The sequence below is a fragment of the Arvicola amphibius genome, chromosome 11 (assembly GCF_903992535.2).
Source record: "Arvicola amphibius chromosome 11, mArvAmp1.2, whole genome shotgun sequence".
NCBI lineage: Eukaryota > Metazoa > Chordata > Mammalia > Rodentia > Cricetidae > Arvicola > Arvicola amphibius.
The window spans coordinates 61028146-61047994 of record NC_052057.2 but is presented as its reverse complement, the minus strand read 5'-3'; the positions used below and the strand labels follow the sequence as shown (position 1 = coordinate 61047994).

The window sequence follows — 19849 nt, the reverse complement described above, 5'->3', positions numbered from 1 at the left end:
CAAAGTCTATCAAGTTTTATGTGGATGTAGTTGCTGAATGTTGGGTGCCATTTGTAAGTGGAGGTTTCTTGTCCCACCTGATCCCATAGCTGCTTTTAAAATAACCACTCAGAGGCTTAATATTAGTTACATACTGTTTGACAAATTTCTCAGGCTTATTTTGACTAGCTCTAACAACTTAAAATTAATCCATAATTCTTATCTATGTTTAGCCATGTGGCTTGGCACCTTCTCTCAGTGAGGCATTCTCATCTTGCTTCTTTTGCATCTGGCTTGTGACTGCGTTTCTGCCTTTCCTTTTCCCAGAATTCTCCTAGTCTGGATACCCTGCCTATACTTCCTGCCTGGTTACTGGCATTTTATTAAACCATTATGAGTAACAAATCTTTACAGTGTACAAGAGCATTATCCCACAGCACCTCCTGCCTATGTTTCTCTCTCCACCCAGTCATTTCACTTTCTGTCTTCATCTCCCTAGTGATGGGATTAAAGGCCTGAGATCCCAAGTACTGGGATCAAAGGTGTGTGCCACCACTGCCTGGCCACTGTGATTTACTAGTGTCTAGCTCCATCCTCTGATCTTCAGGCAAATTTTATTTGTTAGAGTACAAGCACAGTATCACCATCTTCATTCATTGTACCTCCTGTAAAATTGCTAATAATATTGCCTTCTCTTGGTACTTGAGGATTAATGACACAAATTTCATAAATTTCTTAACTCAAGGCTGGCTGTTGTAGTTACTACTCTATTGCTATGAAGAGACACTACGACTAAGGCCACTTTTTATAAGATAAAGCACTTAATTGGGGGCTTGCTTATAATTTCAGACGCTTAGTTCATTATTGTCCTGGTGGGGAACATGGCAGCACACATGGTGCTGGAGAAATAGCTGAGAGTTTTATATCCCAATCCTTGGACCAAGAGAGAGAAACTGGGCCCATCATGGACTTTTGAAACCTCAAAGTCAACCCTCAGTGATACACTTCCTCCAACAAACCCACACCTTTTAATCTTTCTAATCCTTTCAAACAGTTCTACTCTGTGGTGACTAAGCATCCAAATACATGAACCCAAGGGGTCATTCTATTCAAACCATCACACTGAAATATATAGAAAATCATTAGTTTTTGTTGTGTATTTGGTTGATTATGTACCAACAATTGGAGCAGGTGCTAAGGCAATAGGTCATAAGGGGCTTGGTCTTTTTTCAAAGGTTTATAATCAGGCACAGGTGAGGTGGGGTGGAACAGACTTTGTACATAACCACAGACCAGTGTCATAGACCAACAGTAGTTCTGAATTCATGGGCAGATGACAAAAGAGGGTGTCATCTGGCCATTCTCCTTGTGCACTGAGAGCCCCTCTTCCACCTGGTCATTAATGTGCTCATCCTTACTTAAGTGTCACATTATACCAAGGACTTTAGATCAGTTAACTTAAAAAATAATTTTAGATAATCCCTAAAGGACAGGTTGCATACATATAACCTAGTCTGTAATTAAACTGTAGATGCTTTTTTATTAAGGTGCCAACTGTGGGTGTTGTACCTAAAGAGGAAGAGAGAGAGCAGATCCCAAGTATACCTTGGCCTCCAGCTGGGCAGGTGGGGATGGGAGCAGGGAGGGCAGGTGTTGCTGGAGCTCCTTCCGATCCTTCAGCCAATAGCTGCTGAGATACCAGCCTATTAGGGGCGTGGTCTCTCTCTCTTTAAAAAAGCTGCCACTGCCCCCTGCTCGCTCTCTGGCTTCCGGCTCTGCTTCTGGTGACTAGTCTCCCTTTCTGATTGCTCAGAGGGCTGTTGTGTGGGATGGTGATCTGTAAGTTTTTTCCCCCTTAAATAAGTAACCATTCTATTAATCATAATTCCAAACTGGTGTGGGATTGTTTGTGACTTATGCCTCAAGGAGGTAATGATACCAGAGTGCACCATGAATATTCATAAGCACATCTATGAGTGGCCCTTAGGATATGTACCTCTCAGGCACTCAGAGAAATCTGCAGCTTTTCCATAAAGGCGATAGGGACCTCAGAAATGCACATTGATACCAGCCTCAACACAGCTGTCTGAGACTAGAGGAATAAGGAGTGTTCGGAGTTGTGTCTGTCTGTGTTTGTCCAGGAAATTTCATAAGGATGAGTTCAACAAGCAAGGTGTAGCCTAATAAATAAACTATGTTACTGTTGCCATTTTCAAACATCTATAGACATTCTTTGTGGATGAGAACTGAGTGTTAGAGTTACCAAACTGAAACACAACAAGCAAAATACTTAAAAAAAAAACCCAGCAGAAATGAATATAGCTGAAGATAAATTAGAGATCTAGAAATCAAAGTCAAAGAGTCCTAGAACTTCTAACAAAAATGCAGAGATGTTAATTAAGACAGTTTTAGACTTAATAGGGATTTTGAAACAGAGAGACAAAAAAGAGAATGTTCACTAAGGGAGCAAACATATAGCCAATAAAATAAAAATATAGCTAATAAAAGTAAAAAAGAGATATGGCTAAAAATAAGGCTTTCAGAAGAGAGTACATAGAAATAGCGAAGAAGTAACGAAGGAAACAATAGAAAATCATTTCTCAAACTGAAGGAAGACTGTTTCTCCAGCATGGGAGTGTACAGACACTATAGCTGGAGGAGCTACAGCTGTGTCTTCACGTCTGGAATGGATGGTGTGGAACTTCTGGCCAAGAGAAAGGAGCAGACGACACAGCACTGTCCCCAGTAACCTGAAGACATTTTAGACATGAAGGTATTTAGAGAATTTATGTGTGTCCACCTTTATATGTTAGTGTTTGTGTGTGTGTGCATGTGTGTGTGTGTGTGTGTGTGTGTGTGTGTGTGTGTGAGGGTGAAAATACTTTCCTGAACAAAAGAAGAATCACTCCAGAAAAATGTTTTAAATCTAAGAATGAGAACAATGTGGGATACAGGGAGCAATAATATGAAAATAAGAAAGAATAAACACTACAATTTAGTGTAAATAACTGAAATTGTGAAGTTTAATACAAGTATTAACAAGAGTCTTAAATTAATTAATTAAAATTAAAAGGATAAAAGGATTAGCAATAATCAACTAACAATACTGCTGTTATTAATAGTAATGTGTTTTAATGAACAAAAGGATCTCATTGTATAGATCAGGCTGTTTTGAAACTGGTTATCATGCCCTATGCCTTCTTCAAATTTGTGATGCTCAGCCTCTGAAATGATGGGATTATAGAAGTAAAATTTCTGATTATTTTATTTAGATATTGTAGACTGTGAAGATAAGATAATCTAATTTCCAAACAACATATAGATATAAATTTTCTTTTTTCTTTTTTTATTGTTTTTAGTGTGCTATACATTTTCTCCATTGCCCTCCTTCCCTCCCCTTTCCTATGACCCCCACACTCCCAATTTACTCAGGAGATCTTGTCTTTCCTTCCTATTTAGATCCATGTATGTCTCTATTTCTTTTAGGGTCCTCTTTGTTGTGGATAGTTTTTCTTTGCTTTATGTCTAAAAGTCACTTATGAGGGAACACATAGTACAAATGTCTTTCTGGGTCTGGGTTACCTCACTCAGTATGGTTTTTTCTAGTTCTATCCATTTGCCTATAGATTTTAAGATGCCTTTTTTCCCCCACTGAGCAGTGCTCCATTGTGTAAACGCACCACATTTTCTTTAGCCATTCTTCAGTTGAGGGGCATCTAGGTTGTTTCCAGGTTCTGGCTATTATGAATAATGCTGCTATGAACATAGCTGAGCATATGTCCTTGTGGTATGAATGAGCTTCCTTTGGGTATATACTCAAAAGTCGTATTGCTGGGTCTTGAGGTAGGTTGTTTCTAATTTTCGGAGAAATTTCCAAAGGGGCTGTACAAGTTTGCATTCCCACCAACAATGGAGGACTGCTCCCCTTACCCCACATTCTCTCTATCATCAGTGTTTTTTACCTTGGCCATTCTTACAGATGGAATCTCAGAGTTGTTTTGATTTGCATTTCTCTGATGTTGAGCATTTCTTTAAGTATCTTTCAGCCTTTTGAGATTTGTGTGTTGAGAGTTTAGGTCCGTACTCCAATTTTTTATTGGATTACTTGTTCTTTTGATGTCAAATTTCTTGAGTTCTTTATATATTTTGGAGATCAGACCTCTGTCTGATATGGGGTTGGTGAAGATCTTTTCCCATTCTGTAGGCTCCCATTTTGTCTTGTTGTCCATGTTCTTTGCTTTACAGAAGCTTCTCAGTTTAAGGAGGTTCCATTTAGTAATTGTTGTTCTCAATGTCTGTTCTACTGGGATTGTATTTAGGAAGTGCCAATGCATTCAGGTGTACTTCCCACTTTCTGTTTTTTGAGGTTTAGTGTGATGGATTTTATGTTGAGATCTCTAATCCATTTGAATTTTGTCGAAGACTTTTTTCAGCATCTAATGAGATGATCAAGTGTTTTTTTTTCTTTCAGTTTGCTTATATGGTGGATTACTGACAGATTTTCATATGTTGAACCATTCCTGCATCTCTGGGATGAAACCTGCTTGATCATTGTGGATGATTTTACTGATGTGTTCTTGGATTCAGTTTGTCAGGATTTTATTGAGTATTTTTGCATCAACGTTCATAAGTGAGATTGGTCAGTAATTCTCTTTCTAAGTAGTGCCTTTGTGTGGTTTGGGTACCAGGGTAACTGTAGCCTTACTAAAGAGTTTTGCAATGTTCCTTCTGTTTGTTTTGTGTGGAACAATTTGAGGAGTATTGGTATTAGTTCTTTAAAAATCTTGTAGAATTCTGCGCTGAAACCATCTGGTCCTGGGCTTCTTTTGGTTGGGAGGCTTTTGATGACTGTTTCTATTTCCTTAGTGGTTATAGGTCTATTTAATTTGCTTATCTGGTCTTAATTTAATTTTGGTAAGTGATATTTATCTAGAAAACTGTCCATTCCCTTAAATTTTTCCAGTTTTGTGGAGTATAAGTTTTTGAAGTGTGGCATGATGATTCTCTGGATTTCCTTTGTGTCTGTTTTTATGTCCCCCTTTTCATTTCTGATTTTGTTAATTTGGATATTTTCTCTGTGTCTTTTGATTAGTTTGGATAAAGGTTTGTCTATTTGTTGATTTTCTCAAAGAATCACCTCTTTGTCTCATTGATTCTTTGTATTGTTTTGTTTTTATTTTGTTGATTTTAGCTATCAATTTGATTATTTTCTGGCCTCTAGTCCTCCTGGGTGCGTTTGCTTCTTTTTGTTCTAGAGCTTTCAGGTGTTCTGTTAGCTCACTGGTGTGGAATTTTTCCAGTTTCTTTACACAGGCATTTAGTGTTATGAACTTTCCCTTTCACACCACTTTCATTGTGTCCCATAAGTTTTGGTATGCTGTGTGGTCATTTTTGTTGAATTTTAGGAAGTCTTTAATTTTTTCCTTTATTTCTTCCTTGACCCAGTGGTGATTCAGGTAAACACTGTTAAATTTCCATGTGTTCGTGGGCTTTCTGAACTTAGTTTTGCTGTTAAATTCTAATTTTAAGCCATGGTGATCCGATAAGATACATAGAGTTATTCCAATTTTTCTTGTATCTGTTGAGGTTTACTTTGATACTAAGCATGTGGTCAATTTTTGAGAAGTTTCCATGAGGTGATTAGAAGAAAGTATATTTGTTTATGTCTGGATGGAATGTTATATAGATGTCTGTTATGTTCACTTGAGTCATAATATGTTAGTTTCCTTATTTCTCTGTTAATTTTCTATCTGGCAGACCTGTCCAGTGGTGAGAATGGGTGTTAAAGTCTCCCACTATTAGTGTGTAGGGTTTCATTTGTGATTTAAGCCTTAGTAATATTTCTGTTTACATATGAGGGTGCCCTCGTATTTGGGGGCATAGATGTTCAATATTGAAATTTCCTCTTGATGGATTTTTCCTGTGACTAATATGAGATGTCCTTTTTGTCTCTTGATTGATTTTAGTTTGAAGCCTATTTTGTTAGATATTAGGATAGCTACACCAGCTTGTTTCTTAGGTCCATTTGATTGGAAAATCTTTTCCCAGCCCTTTACTTTGCAGTGATATCTGTCTTTGAGGTTGAGGTGTGTTTCTTGTATGCAGCAGAAGGATGGATTCTGTTTTTGTATCCAATCTGTTAGCCCGTGTCTTTTTTTTTTTTTCTGAGAAAAGGTTTTTCTGTAGTTTTGGAGCCTGTCTTGGAACTAGCTCTTATAAGTCTATAAGTCTTATAAGTCTTATAAGTCTAAAGACCAGGCTGACCTTGAACTCACAGAGATCCACCTGCCTCTCCTCTGCCTCCTTAGTGCTGGGATTAAAGGAATACACTACCACCACCCGGCTTTAGCCTGTGTCTTTTTTTTTTTTTTAGGTGAGTCGAATCTATTTATATTAAGGGATATTAATGATCAGTGATTGTTAGTTCCTTTTATTTTAGTTTTTGTTGGTGGTGATATTAATTTTCAAAAGGGTTATAAAACTCCACAAATACATTACATGTAAATACAAATATATGCATCTGAGGAAAAAATGTAGTATATACAAGTAATCAAAGTAAAAATGCACAAAGGTATTTATCATCTCACATAAAGGGAAAAAGAGGACAAAGAGTATAGTAATCAGAAAAAGCATAAAATATCATATCCTTAAACCAAAAAGTTATTACAATAAATGAGACGAAAATATGCCTATTGGATAAACTGTCAATTATATGCTATTTAAAACAAGTATCCCAGGACTCTTGGGAGGAAACTGAGACATATCAGAAGTACAAAACTGAGCCAGTAAATACTGAGATGTGGCAGTGAACTTCGTCTTAGAAGAGTGGGATGTGTTGGATTCTAATCAAAAGAATCTCCACAGAGATGTGATGAAGGAAACATTTTTGAATCTGATCTCCATAGAAAAAGCACTAGAAGAAAATATTGAAGAGGACTATAAAGATCTCAGCAGGAATATGGAAATTCAGAGGACTGAGAGAGACCATGTAAATGAATGTCATAATGAGTGTGATAGATACCAGCAACCTATTCCAGAGAGTGTGATCAATAAAGATATGCCTTCCAGAGTAATAGTTCATGAGACTCCATTGCTTGTGACAAACATTATTGGTCATTTATCCTTACATGGGTAAGAAAAAGGTAAGGGGAAACCACCACTGTATAAGTGAGCTGTGGCAAAAGCCTTTAAACATCAGAAACATTGGAAAGATACCAGTTATTCTGAATCACTTCAGGTATTTGAAACTTCTCCTGAAGAGAAACCCAGAGAAAAACAATGTAATGAAGCCTGTCAGAGTCTCACACTGGAGATAAACTCAATGAGGATGTCTTCATGAGATACACACATGGCCAGAATGATGAACAAACCCATACAGAAGTGAAACAATTTGTATGTAGTCTCTGTGATGAAACCTTCATTGATTCCAGTGAGCTTACCAACCATGAAAAAAGTCATATTGAAGAGTAAAGGTATTTGTAGGCAATGTGGCAAAACATTTAAATATGCAACATGTTTTGAGAAACAAAGTAACTCACAAAGGAGAGAAGCCATATGCTTCTATACATTTTTGGAAAAGCTTTCACCCAATTCAATCATCATTACAATCACAAAAGCAGTTATATTGGTCAAAAGCCTTATGCTTGCAAGCATTGTGGAAAAAACTTCACCCGTTCTTCTTATCGAAACATTCATGAAAGGAGCCACACTGGAGAGAAACCTTATACATGTAAGCGTTGTGGAAAAGCTTTCAGCCAGCCCTGTAGTCGTTACAGACATGAAAGGAACCACACTGCAGAGAAACCTTATGCATGTAAGCATTGTGGAAAAGCCTTCAGCAATTGCAGTAGTCGTAAGAGACGTGAAAGGAGCCACACTGAAGAGAAATTTTATGCATGCAAGCATTGTGGAAAAACTTCACCAATTCTTCTTATTGAAATACTCATGAAAGAATTCACACTGGAGAGAAACCTTATGCATGTAAGCATTGTGGAAAAGCATACACCAGTTCCAGTGCTTGTAGCATTCATGAAAGAATACACATGGCAGAGAGGAATTATACATGCAAGCATTGTGGGAAAGCATTTTTCTGTCCCAGGATTCTGAATATGCATGAAATAATTCACACTGGAAAAAAGTGTTATGCATGTAAGCATTGTGGAAAAGCCTTCAACCACCCCACTAATTGTAACAGACATGAAAAGAGCCACACTGCAGAGAAACCTTATGCATGAGCATTGTGGAAAAGCCTTCAGCAAATCCAGTAGGTGTAACAGACATGAAAGGAACCACATTACAGAGAAGCAGAAGACGTATACATGCAAACATTGTGGAAAAACTGTTTCTGGTGTAGGCATATGAACATCCATGAAATAATTCATACTGACAAAAGCATTATGTATCTAAGCATTGTGGAAAATCATTCAACAACCCCAGTAGTTGTAACAGACATGGAAGGAGTCACACTGCAGAGAAACCTTTTTCATGAAGGCATTGCGAAAAAGCCTATACCAGTTTCATTTCTTGTAAGACTCATGAAAAGAGTTCACATTAAAGAAAATTCTAATACATTTGAGCAGTGAAAAAGTGTTTGCCTGCTCCAATTACCTGAACATTCATGAAAAGATTCACATGGGAGAAAAGTCTTGAGCATGTAAACATCTTGGAAAAGCCTTTAGTGACTTCAGAAGTCATGACAGACATGAATGAAGTCACACTTTAGAGAAGCCTTATTCATGTAAGTATTGTGTAAAACCCTTCACCAATTTCTGTTCATGAAGGTTCATGAAAGAGATCATTCTGAAGAGAAGTGCTATGTATGTGTGCATTGTGGGAAAGCATTTACCCACTCCAGTCAGCAGAACATCCATGAAAAGGTTCAAATTGGAGAGAAGGTTTTTGCACGCAAACCTTACAGGAAACCTTTCAACACTTCAATTTGTCCTGATCTGCATGAAAAACAATCACACTGGAGAGGAACTCTTTGTGTGTAAAAGATGTAGAAACTGTTCATTCTGTAGACAGGTATAAAATAGTACACTTGAAAGTAAAGTCCTATGCACATAAAAACTGTGGAAACCCTTCAGCTGCTCTTGTCATCATAATAGACATGAAACTCTTCACACTAGTCAGTAGCCTAATGTGTGTAACCATTGTCAGAAAGTCTTTACTAGATTCACTTGGTCTAAGAGTAAAAACATTCACACTGGATAGAAACCTTTTGTATGTACACATGGTATATAAACTATTTCTTTGTTCTTGTCATTTTAACAAGCATAAAGATCTCACACAGTGTCTGAAATGTGGGAAAGTCTTCAGTATATCCAGTTTCTGTAACCCTCATGCACAGATTTACACTGGAAAGAATTCTAATGCATATATCCATTTAAGTATTGTTCAAAGTCTTCAGCATTTCCTGTGGCCATGATGTTCTAAAGAATCCATTCTGGACATAGACTTTTCATGTATAACCATGTGGAAAATCTTTTAGCGTTCAAAAAAAGTAAAAAAAAAAACAAACCAAGTATCCTATTTTTGAGTTAGGCATGGTGGTGCATGCCTGAAATTCTAGGACTTTGGAAGTTGAGTGAGACAAGGCATTCATGAGTTTGAATCCAGCCTGAAATATATAATGAAATCCTGTCTCAAAGACAAGCAAGCAAGCTAACAAACTGTGTTTAAAATAGAGAGTTACATAAAATTATTGCAGACAGATTGCACTTAAAAGAATTTCAAAATACTAATTTTAAATAAAGTAAAATGGGATTTCAGGGAAAAGGGATGAAAATAGGATAGGGTATTTTTATATGAGTTTTCAAAAATTTTTTGCTGTCCATGAATCTTTCACAAAATAGCTGCCTATCTCCACAAATAAAGTCACTGCAAATCTCTTCTGTATTCTGTCAACATGGGTGCTGGCTTCTGCAGTCTCGAGTCTCTTCATTTGCTTCTTAGATTTTTTCCCATGGTTCGCTTGACTGATTCTTCTCCTAATACATCACAGCTTGCCACTGCACACAGGTTAATATTTCTTTGTACCATCTGAGGAATCACAAACCAGACCACAGTCACCTTAGTGTTACCAAGGTGGACTTTGAATTTAGACACCAAGGTGGCTTGGGGTGGGGTGTGCATGATCCTTTATCATTTTCTTGGATTTCTGCCTTGGATTCTGTTGTTTTCCCAGGGTAGAGCGTTTCATCAAATAAGCATTTGTTTTCTGTTAAGTCCCCGCTTCAGGCAGTTACTGTGTCATTTATGGTGGTGGTTGGGAAGAATAGAGCTACATCAATCACTAGTAAGAACCACCAAGAGGCCATGGCTGTGTGAGAGTGGGCACAATGGAATAAATAGCGGAATCCACTGGATCTACAGAGAAGCCCTTGACCAGCATAGACTGGGAGGTTTCCCCAGAGATTTGTTGTGATAATTTGCCTGCTTCCTTCTGAATCCACAAACTACCGGACTTCCTTTGCCAAATCTGTTTAGTTATCTTTTGTCTGTATATTGTACATTGTACATATTATAACACACTTCTACTGTTCTCTTCTTGGATTTTCCCCAAATGTCTTGCCATCCTGGATGTTTTGAGCCCTTTTGGAGGCTATCTCACATGGTGCCACAGTCAAAAGGACTCTTGGTTTTGTGGCTTCCAGGTGGAGCAAGTAACTGGCCAGGTGGAGGATTATTCAGATCTTGTTTCTCAGAAATAGTGCTCTGCCCTCTCAGCAGAGCGCCATCTGGCCCTGGGGCAGGACTCCAGCTGCACTGATTTTGGGACATCATGTTAGATGCAACCGAAGGGCCATCTCCCTTCAAATCAAGATGCTCAGCTCAGGACTTTAAGTTCTAGCTGCCTTAAACTGGCTGCCTTTAGCAAGTCACTGTGTTTCTTTGAGTTTTAGTAAATTTGCCTTCAAGAAAGGAGGCTATATTTGACAACCATTAAGATCCTTGCCTCTTGTAAAGACTGATTTTTTTTTGGTATGGCTTTTCCTAGCTACTTAACCTTTACTTCCTATATGACATGAACATACATATTTCTGTGGCATAATTTGTGACTATGCAAGTTGAGTTTCAATCCTCCTACACTCGCCAGATCTCTGGAAGAAGGAATAACTGTGTGTTTTGAGAGAATAGCTGGTGTAGAGATGGAGAGACAGATGTTCCTCGTGTCTTGGGGCTGTTTAATGTGCTATCGTCCTCAGGTTTCAGCAGTTCTGAGTCCCATGCATGGTCTGAGCCTCTTAAGTGAGTGTAGCTGTTTCTTCTGATACAAACACCGGTTTCTTCCTTGTTTAGCTGCCTTGCAGGCGTTGAAAAGGAAGAAGAGGTTTGAGAAGCAGCTCACGCAGGTTGATGGCACCCTGTCCACCATTGAGTTCCAGCGGGAAGCGCTAGAGAACTCGCACACCAACACTGAGGTCTTACGGAACATGGGTTTTGCAGCCAAGGCAATGAAAGCCGTTCATGAAAACATGTGAGTGACCCAGACTCCTTGTCCTTAATGTTGGGGAGAGCCTGTGAAACCGTATGACGATTCTGGTATTGAATGGAATGCTCTCTCAGAAGTAGTTTTGAATTTCCAGTGACAAAATTAAAATAAGGAAAAAAGTATAGAATTTTGTTTTCACTATTTCTCAGTTCCTTTATGAAATCCTATCTGTGAAAATCGTAATTCTAGGATTCTAAGGTCAGTGAAGGTGTTAGAACTGTAGAATAGTGGTTGCCAAACTTTGGTGTCTGTGAGAATCATCTAGATAAAAGCTGTTAAGAGCATGCAGACACCCAAGCCTCCTTGAATTTAGCCGTAGGGTAGAACTTCTGTTTTAACCGAGTTCCCCAGACCAAGACGGACATCACCAACTATTTGAAAGCCCCTGACATAAAGTATTAGTTTCCAGGACCAGGGTTTATAGTTTTCTGGCTGTAATCCTATTCCCAAAGTTGACTGTACCCTGGCAAATGACTTTCTATCTCTCTCTGACTCAGTTTCCTCACCTATCATTTCTTACTTCTGCTTGTTGAGAAGTTCAGTGAGATGCTAGACATAGCACAGTTCCTTCTGCAAGCAAGCACTGAGCAGTCAGTCTCTGAGATGTGGTACCATGGTCTATGTTCACTGTGGGCAATGCAGACCTAGGACCTCGTCCTCTGCTGAGTAGGGACAGTGACAGTAGACTCCTGGCCAAGGAATAGTAAGCGCTGAGATACAGACTCGATTCCAGAGGACGAGAAGAGGCAAAGGTAGCAGTTGGGGTTGTGAAGACCTCTTTGAGACCATCTTCTTGCCTTAGTACCTCATCAACCAGCTGCCATCCTGGCACTTGAGAGCTCATTATGTGCACGGTGGGACTCCCAGTACCCTACGGTGGTAAACTGAGTGCTGAAGTAGATTGCAAAGCCGGGCTTTACCTCCAAGTCCCTTAGTAGCATGAGACAATAGTGCTCTTTGGAGAGAAATTTAGTCTCAGCCCCAGACTTTGGTCATACATGCTCTGTACTCCCTTTAGTAAACACATTTGCTACAGCTCTAATGAGGATTGAGCATAATGGGTGGGAGGAAAATGGTAACAGAATTCCTTTCCATTCCCTATGAAACCATGCCGAAGTTCTCAGTTCTGTAGTAGTAGAGTCTGAGGAACTGAAAAGACAGGGGAGTCCTGGACTCAGCCTTTCAGTGGTGAGGGTACTTCATAATGAAGGACACACACTTCGCTTTTGTCTAATCAGCTTGGCCTGCTTTCTGAGTTGGAGGAAAGATTCAGAAACAGGGCTACAAAAGCAAGCTCGGAGGCTAACTGTGAAGCAGCTGTCCTTGGACCTGCTTGCTCCTGCATCATTGGCTGAGGTTGTAGCTTCCCTGAGGGTATGTTGGGTCAAATCCTACTGTTTCAGCGCCCCTCCTGACACATCCTCTGCAAGGGAAACCCTCAAGGAGTCAGCATTTCAGAGCTACTGTGTTATAGAAAGTGACTCTCCAGTCCCAAAGTTTAGTTTCTCTACAGAGCTGCTTCAGGATTGGTGGCTGAGAACTGCAGTGCTATCTCTGTCATGGTGGTTCTCAGCGCATTAAGGGGCATCCACACAGGGGTACTTCACACACTCTACCACATGTACCTCCCAAACTCTTCTATTTCAAGTGATTCTTGAAGGTAGAAGGTAATATTGAAAATGCATGTGATTGTCCAGGGTTAGTAATTTTTTGACACTCCAATTATCATTTTTCTTAATTGATGAATGTTGAACCAGGAATTTTTGTTATGGTGCTGATGTAACTAAAGAGTATATTTGAAATAAACCTGTTTTCATATGGAATTAAGTCTAAATTCATAATTGTAAGATGAAACTAAAATTCTAATGAAATGTTCCCCAGGGATCTGAATAAAATCGATGACTTGATGCAGGATATCACAGAGCAGCAGGACATTGCTCAGGAAATCTCAGAAGCCTTTTCTCAAAGGGTTCAGTTTGCTGATGGCTTTGATGAGGTAGGTGCAATTCTAAAGAATGTGGCACTGTGGCTGCTCTCGAGGGCAGCTTCCTATCACATATGGCAGACAATGTCTATTGCTTAACAAATCGATGATATTTATGGGAAGTATCATTTTCCAGGCGGGAAATGAGGTGTTAGTAGCTGATGTCAAGGAAAGATGACTATAGTTTGGCAAACAGCTTCTTAATTAGGTTTTTAGGTATTAAGGAAAAAGAAAACAGCGTGCGGTTATATGAAGTTAGTGATGTTTAATGGTGGGAGTAGAAATAGTCTTATTATGAGGGATCACGTGCTCTCACATCTGCCCACAGAGCAGACGGTGTCGCTCTGTAACTGCAGATGACTGTGCTCTGTGGCTGCTAAGTTAGGAGTTAGGCTGCTCCACTCATCCCTATAAAACACGTCATTGTGGAGTGGCATTGTTTACACTCCCGTTCTGTTCATATCAATCAGTCCCGCAGCCCGGGAAGGCTGTAGCTACATGGTGGTGCTCATGATGGAAATTTCAGTGGTTCCATTCAAGTTACACCTGTCCAGGATGAGGACATTCTTAGACATATTCCCAAGGGACAGACAGCACAGCTCTCTGTTTCTATGTGCTATGACAGATGATGTGTAACAAGTGAAGATGTGGCCCACAGAGTTTTAGGAAGTGAAGGTTTGCTGCTAGCAATGTTCCAAACTGATATGGGAGTGGGCCTGGAGGGATGGCTCGGAGATTAAGAGCACTTGTTGCCTTTGCAGAAGACTTGGGTTCTGCTCCCAGCATTCACAGCAGGGATCAAAATCATCCATACTGCCAGTTCTGGGGGATCTGATGCCCTCTTCTGATCTTTGTGGGTACCAGACACGCATGTGATGTGCTTACAGACATGCAGGCAGAACACTCATACACATAAGGAGTTGACCTATAGGTCAGATCAGTCATGGCCTGTTCTTGTGTAGCTCTCAAGGCAAGGATGGTTTCAACTCTCTGCAACTGTAGAAAATAAGAAAGAAGAGCCTGCAACAGGAAGGTATCTGGCCTGCAAAGCCCAAAATACTACTGTCTGGCCCTATGTAGAAGAACAGGAGGATTGTGAGTTCAAGGTCAACCTTGGGTCACATGGTGAATTCAAAATCAGCCTGAGATACATAGAGAGGCCTTGTCTTAAAACAACAGCAGCAGAACAACCAAATATGGATCCATGTACATGTGCACAAATTCAAGCACGGGCCCTGGGATGTAGGGTGTGCTGATTTGCCTTGGCACTGCCCAGTAATGAGTTCTCAATAAACTTGTTGAATGATGGGTGAATAAAGAATCTAATTGGATGAATACACAGGTAGACTAGACCTTCTCTGATAGCTCCCTGCTGAACGACTGCACCTCCCAGGTTCCCTCGTGGATGCCCGGAGGGAATGTAATGTAGGGCGGTAGTCATTCCTGCTCCTGTGACACACGTGAGTGACAAGATGCCCCTTTGCTGTGAATAAACACGGTCTCACCTAAGGTCAGACCAAGCTCTCCGCCTTCTGTCGTCTAATCATTTCTCCTTATGACAGCCTCTTAAGTATAATGAAATGTTTTGTTTAGACTGCCACTCACTTCTGTGGGAGCTCATGTATGCTGGAGGAATTCCCAAGTTAGGCAGGTGTGAGCTATCTCGGATTAGGCAGGTGTGAGCTATCTCGGATTAGGCAGGTGTGAACTATCTCGGATTAGGCAGGTGTGAGCTATCTTGGATTAGGCAGGTGTGAGCTATCTCAGATTAGGCAGGTGTGAGCTATCTCAGATTAGGCAGGTGTGAGCTATCTCAGGCAGGTGTGAGCTATCTCAGATTAGGCAGGTGTGAGCTATCTCAGATTAGGCAGGTGTGAGCTATCTCAGGCAGGTGTGAGCTATCTCAGATTAGGCAGGTGTGAGCTATCTCAGATTAGGCAGGTGTGAGCTATCTCAGGCAGGTGTGAGCTATCTCAGATTAGGCAGGGGTGAGCTATCTCAGATTAGGCAGCTATAAGATATCTTGGATTAGGCAGGAGGTGACCAATGTCCTTAAGACCTCAAGCTGAAAGAAAAGGACAAAAAAAAAAAATAAAAAAAAATAAAAAAAAAGACCTCAAGCTGATGAGAGCTTTTTACAGGTGTTGGGTGGAGAATAGTTTGATTAAGCCAGACTTTCTGAGCCCACTCTAACGGAAAAATACATTATACTAATTTTGAGTTTCCCTCATACAAACACTTGGGCTGGGGACGCAATCCAGTGGCATGGCACTTGCCTAGCACCAGCAGACACTGCTGTTCCATCCCCAGCACTGTGAGCAAAATCACCTCAACACACAATTTATATTGACCTTAATGATCTGATAAAGGATCTATGATATATTTTTTTTTACTTTCTATGCAATATAATTTCTATGCTTTTTTATTTTCCATAGTATTTACTCAACTGAAAATATTTATTTCCTCTAATTAAAATTGCAGAGATTCTCAACAGGAGAGATGGAAAAAGAACATACAGAAAAAATGACAGTCAAGGTGTAAATTTCCAGAGCCTGAGGAAATTATATATTCAGCCCAAATTACTTGAATGGCTGTTTGCTGAAGTATTATAAGATTAACTACAACAAATTTGTACAACACGAAGTATTCATTTCTAATCATTGCTCACTGTTGCTTACTTTAAAATAATAAATATTCCATTCCACTGGGTTAGCACACACCAGTGGGGTGGCAGATGTTCTCTTCGCTGTGTTTAGGGAAGCCACCTCCTGTAACACTAACTCCGTAATTCTCTCTTCTGTGTTCAGGATGAGCTGCTGGCAGAACTTGAGGAACTGGAGCAGGAAGAATTAAATAAGAAGATGACAAAGATGCAGCTTCCGAATGTGCCGGCTTCTTCCCTCCCCTCACAGCCCAGTAGGAAGCCCAGCATGCCCTCCAGTGCACACCGATCTCGAGCAGGTGTGTGCACACCCCACAACCCGCGCCATAGGTTCTCAGAGCAGTAGGCAGGCTGCTGCTTTCAGTGCCTCCTTAAACCTGATTTGTATACATAAACACATCTAGTATGCCATTCCTACCCGTTTCCCATGTGCAGTATAAGTGATGCTGATGACTGATTTCCTCATTTTTGTGTTCCAGTGTCATCCAGGAGGACAGAGGACGATGACGACTTCCAGCAGCTGGCAGCTTGGGCTACTTAAGCTAAAATGGGAACCTCTGACGCCTAAATTATTGAACTACACACAAGACATAAATGCTTTTGCAAAGCCTAGAAGATAGCAGTGACCCGTTTTATGAATTCCTGTCTTTTACAGTTAAGTCATGTGTAGACACGTCAGGCCTGGAAAGGGGCTGGTAGCATCATAGAAGATTCTTCCAGACTGATGGAGTGGGGTCTATCTGCTTTATTCTCTACTGTATTTTAGTTCTGGTACAAGTTGATTCTTTATGTATATATATATTGAAAGAAAACTGATTCTACTGACATTTAATACATATTCCAGCTTGTAAGTCATCCTCGGGCGATACCTAGGGTAACTGGGGGTGATGTCTATGCAAATACAAGGCTGCTGTGTGCGTCCAGGTCACCCACAGTAAATATAAATGCGCTTCTAGAACAGATCTGAAGAGAAGTCCTCAGTGAGTCTATATATACAGTTTCAATTGAGTTTCAGGGTTGAAAATCTTCATGGAGCTTTAATTGACATTTATTATGCTGGTTGAGCTTTGAGAGGGGGCATGCATCGCCCCAAATGTCTGACTGCACAAGCAGTTTAGCCTGCCCACCAGGACTCTCCGGGGTGTGATTCAGCTGTTTAGAAAGCCAAGTTAACACAGACCGCCATGCTGCTGCTGCTTAGGCTTCCCAGGAATGCCCATTGCTTCCTGTTGTGTGGTCTCCTGTGCACTAACAAAACGAAACAATGCTTCACAGCATGTGCCTCATAAAAATACTAAAATACTGGCAATTAAAAATATATCTGGAGTAAAATTTTGCTCATAATTATGGTTAAATGAAGATAAATTATAAACAGGTATCTTGCGTGCCATATCAGACGGTAAAATGACAAACACCACAATGCAAGGTTTTCTGATGCCCTCTGCACTCCTTTGAGCATCGCTGCAGCATGGAGGAGGAGCACCATGAGACCTTGTTCCGGCTCAGTGGTCCCATTCTGCCGCAGGTATTTGGCACTTGCTCTTTCTCTTGGCATTTTTCCTGCCCTGCACAACACACACACCAAATCCTCCTCATTCTTTAAATTCTGGATAAAATATTCCATCTTGGAAAACTTTAAAAAATTTTTTTCCAGACTATATGCTTGCTTTTACAGCACTCAGCTTTCTGTCATGGCATTTTCCATGTTCTCTCAACACATAACCTGAGTGCATTTCCTGTGGGTCTGCGATAGGGGGAGGGATGAGGCTGCTTTAAATAGTGTGTTTTCAGGACTCTTCAAAATCTCTCATGTACCTTCTGTCCCTAAGCCAAGCCTGGGAAGCAGCAACAGTGTTAGACACTGAAGGAGAGACAGCTCTGGACAGTGATGCCCAAGGGAGGCTGACACACTGCTCATCCCGTGTCCTGGCTCACACACCACCCACATGCCCGCTGAGTGCAGCTAGCTGCGGGGAAGGGGAGGCACAAAGCCCCCACCAGACTGGTGAAACTTGTAAGGCGAGTGAATTTTAATTATGCTTAATTTTAGTTAATTTAATTAAAAAACATTTCTCAATGCATTTATTAGAAACATTGAAGTATTTCAGCACCTTCGTTCTGCCTTTCCAGCAGTTAAATGTGTGACGTCTGTCTATGGGCCAGTATTTGTATCTGTCCGTCTTTCTGCCTCCTCACTTCTTTCCACCTCTCTGAGATTTTGAGGCACAGCCTCACCATGTAGCACACGAGTTCACTTTATACCTCAGGCTGACATTGAACTTCACTCCTCTGGCTTTAGCCTCCAAAGCCCAGGAATTACGGGCTCCCATTGCTGTGACCAGCACTGGGAAGATAGTTACAGCTGATCTAAGAGGCATTCTCAGTGTAAAATACACATTGGATTTCAAAGACTTGGTGAACAAAACTGTAAAATATCTCATTAGCAATTGCATCTTGATTATATGTAGAAATGGTATTTTTAAATGCTTTGCATTGAATAAAATACAGTATTGGAAATTTAGGTTTCCTATGTCTTTTATTTTTGTTAAAAAACATGTAGTTCCTGAGAAACTTAGAACTATAGCTGTGGTCTCATTACATTTCCATTGTTTAGTTCTGGGCAGGACCAGCTCCACTCTGTCACTGAGTATACAGGTAATGTGTGAGCTGAGGCACTAAAATGCTGAAATACAAAGAAGAGAGAGATGACATTACACTGTAAAGACACAAGAGTACTTTGAAGTGGATCTTGATGCCACCCGTCAAGAAGATGGACAGAATAGTGAAGTGGAACAAGTGAGCCGCAAAGGCAGGCTGCCTAATTCGAAGGCCTGATTGGGCTTCTGTGGCAATCTTTTCTCATTTTACACACCAATCCCAGTTCCCCCTCCCTCCTCCCCCTCCTTCCTTTTACTCCCCCCCCCCCCGCACCCCCTTCCACTCCTCAGAGAGGACATGCTTCCCATGAGGAGTCAACAAAGTCTAGCACATGGCTTTGAGGCAGGACCAAGGTCTTGCCCACTATATCTAGGCTGAGCAAGAAATCCATCCATAAGGAATGGGCTCCAAAAGCCAGCTCAAGCCCTAGGGATGAATCCTGGTCCCACATGGCAAAGCATTCTTAACATAACAAAACTCTAAATTGTTTGATATATATATATGTGTGTGTGTGTGTGTGTATACATATATGCCACCCCCTTATCAGGGATCGCAGTAGTAAACCTCAGGCTTTTGTTGTGTAAGAAACACACTCAAGATAATTTAAAAAACAAGCCCCAGCTCGTGATGAGAATCAAAGGAGATTCTTAAAATGCAGATGGAAGGAGTGCCCAAAAACAGGGCAGCCATAGTGACAGACTTCTCATAGTGGCCATGAGAAGGGAATGGCACACTGCCATCATTCGGGCAGGGGTTCTCCTCAGGAGTCATGGTCCAGGGTCAGGACATTGGCTGCTCAAACTTGGCTCCTGTTAAGTACTCCTTGGTCAGCCATCTGGACCCCCCAAATGAGAAAGCAAGTTGAGGGTGACAGAGTACTGGAATCAAGGTGACCTTACCTGCCGCTGCCCACCTAAAACTTCAACACGCCACCTGCTGCCATGGTTGTCCAGGCTACAGTGGAGAACTGTCCAGTCTTCCATGGAAAATGGAGTCAGGGAACCTGCTTCTTTAGTGGAAACTGAAGTAGCGAAGAGTTTAGGCCTCACAGTGGCATCTGTCTTAGTAAAGA

General features: G+C 40.7%; 1 protein-coding gene across 1 annotated transcript in view; it reads left to right on the top strand.

Moving 5' to 3' along the window:
* Positions 1-18640, top strand: part of Chmp4c (charged multivesicular body protein 4C) — a 34944-nt gene extending 16304 nt beyond the window's left edge. The window contains exons 2-5 of the mRNA XM_038347963.1: positions 11281-11458; positions 13355-13469; positions 16265-16418; positions 16599-18640. Coding sequence (XP_038203891.1) covers positions 11281-11458; positions 13355-13469; positions 16265-16418; positions 16599-16660 — 509 coding nt within the window. The 3' untranslated portion in view covers positions 16661-18640. The remainder of the gene's footprint in view (positions 1-11280; positions 11459-13354; positions 13470-16264; positions 16419-16598) is intronic.
* The last annotated feature ends 1209 nt before the right edge of the window (positions 18641-19849 follow it).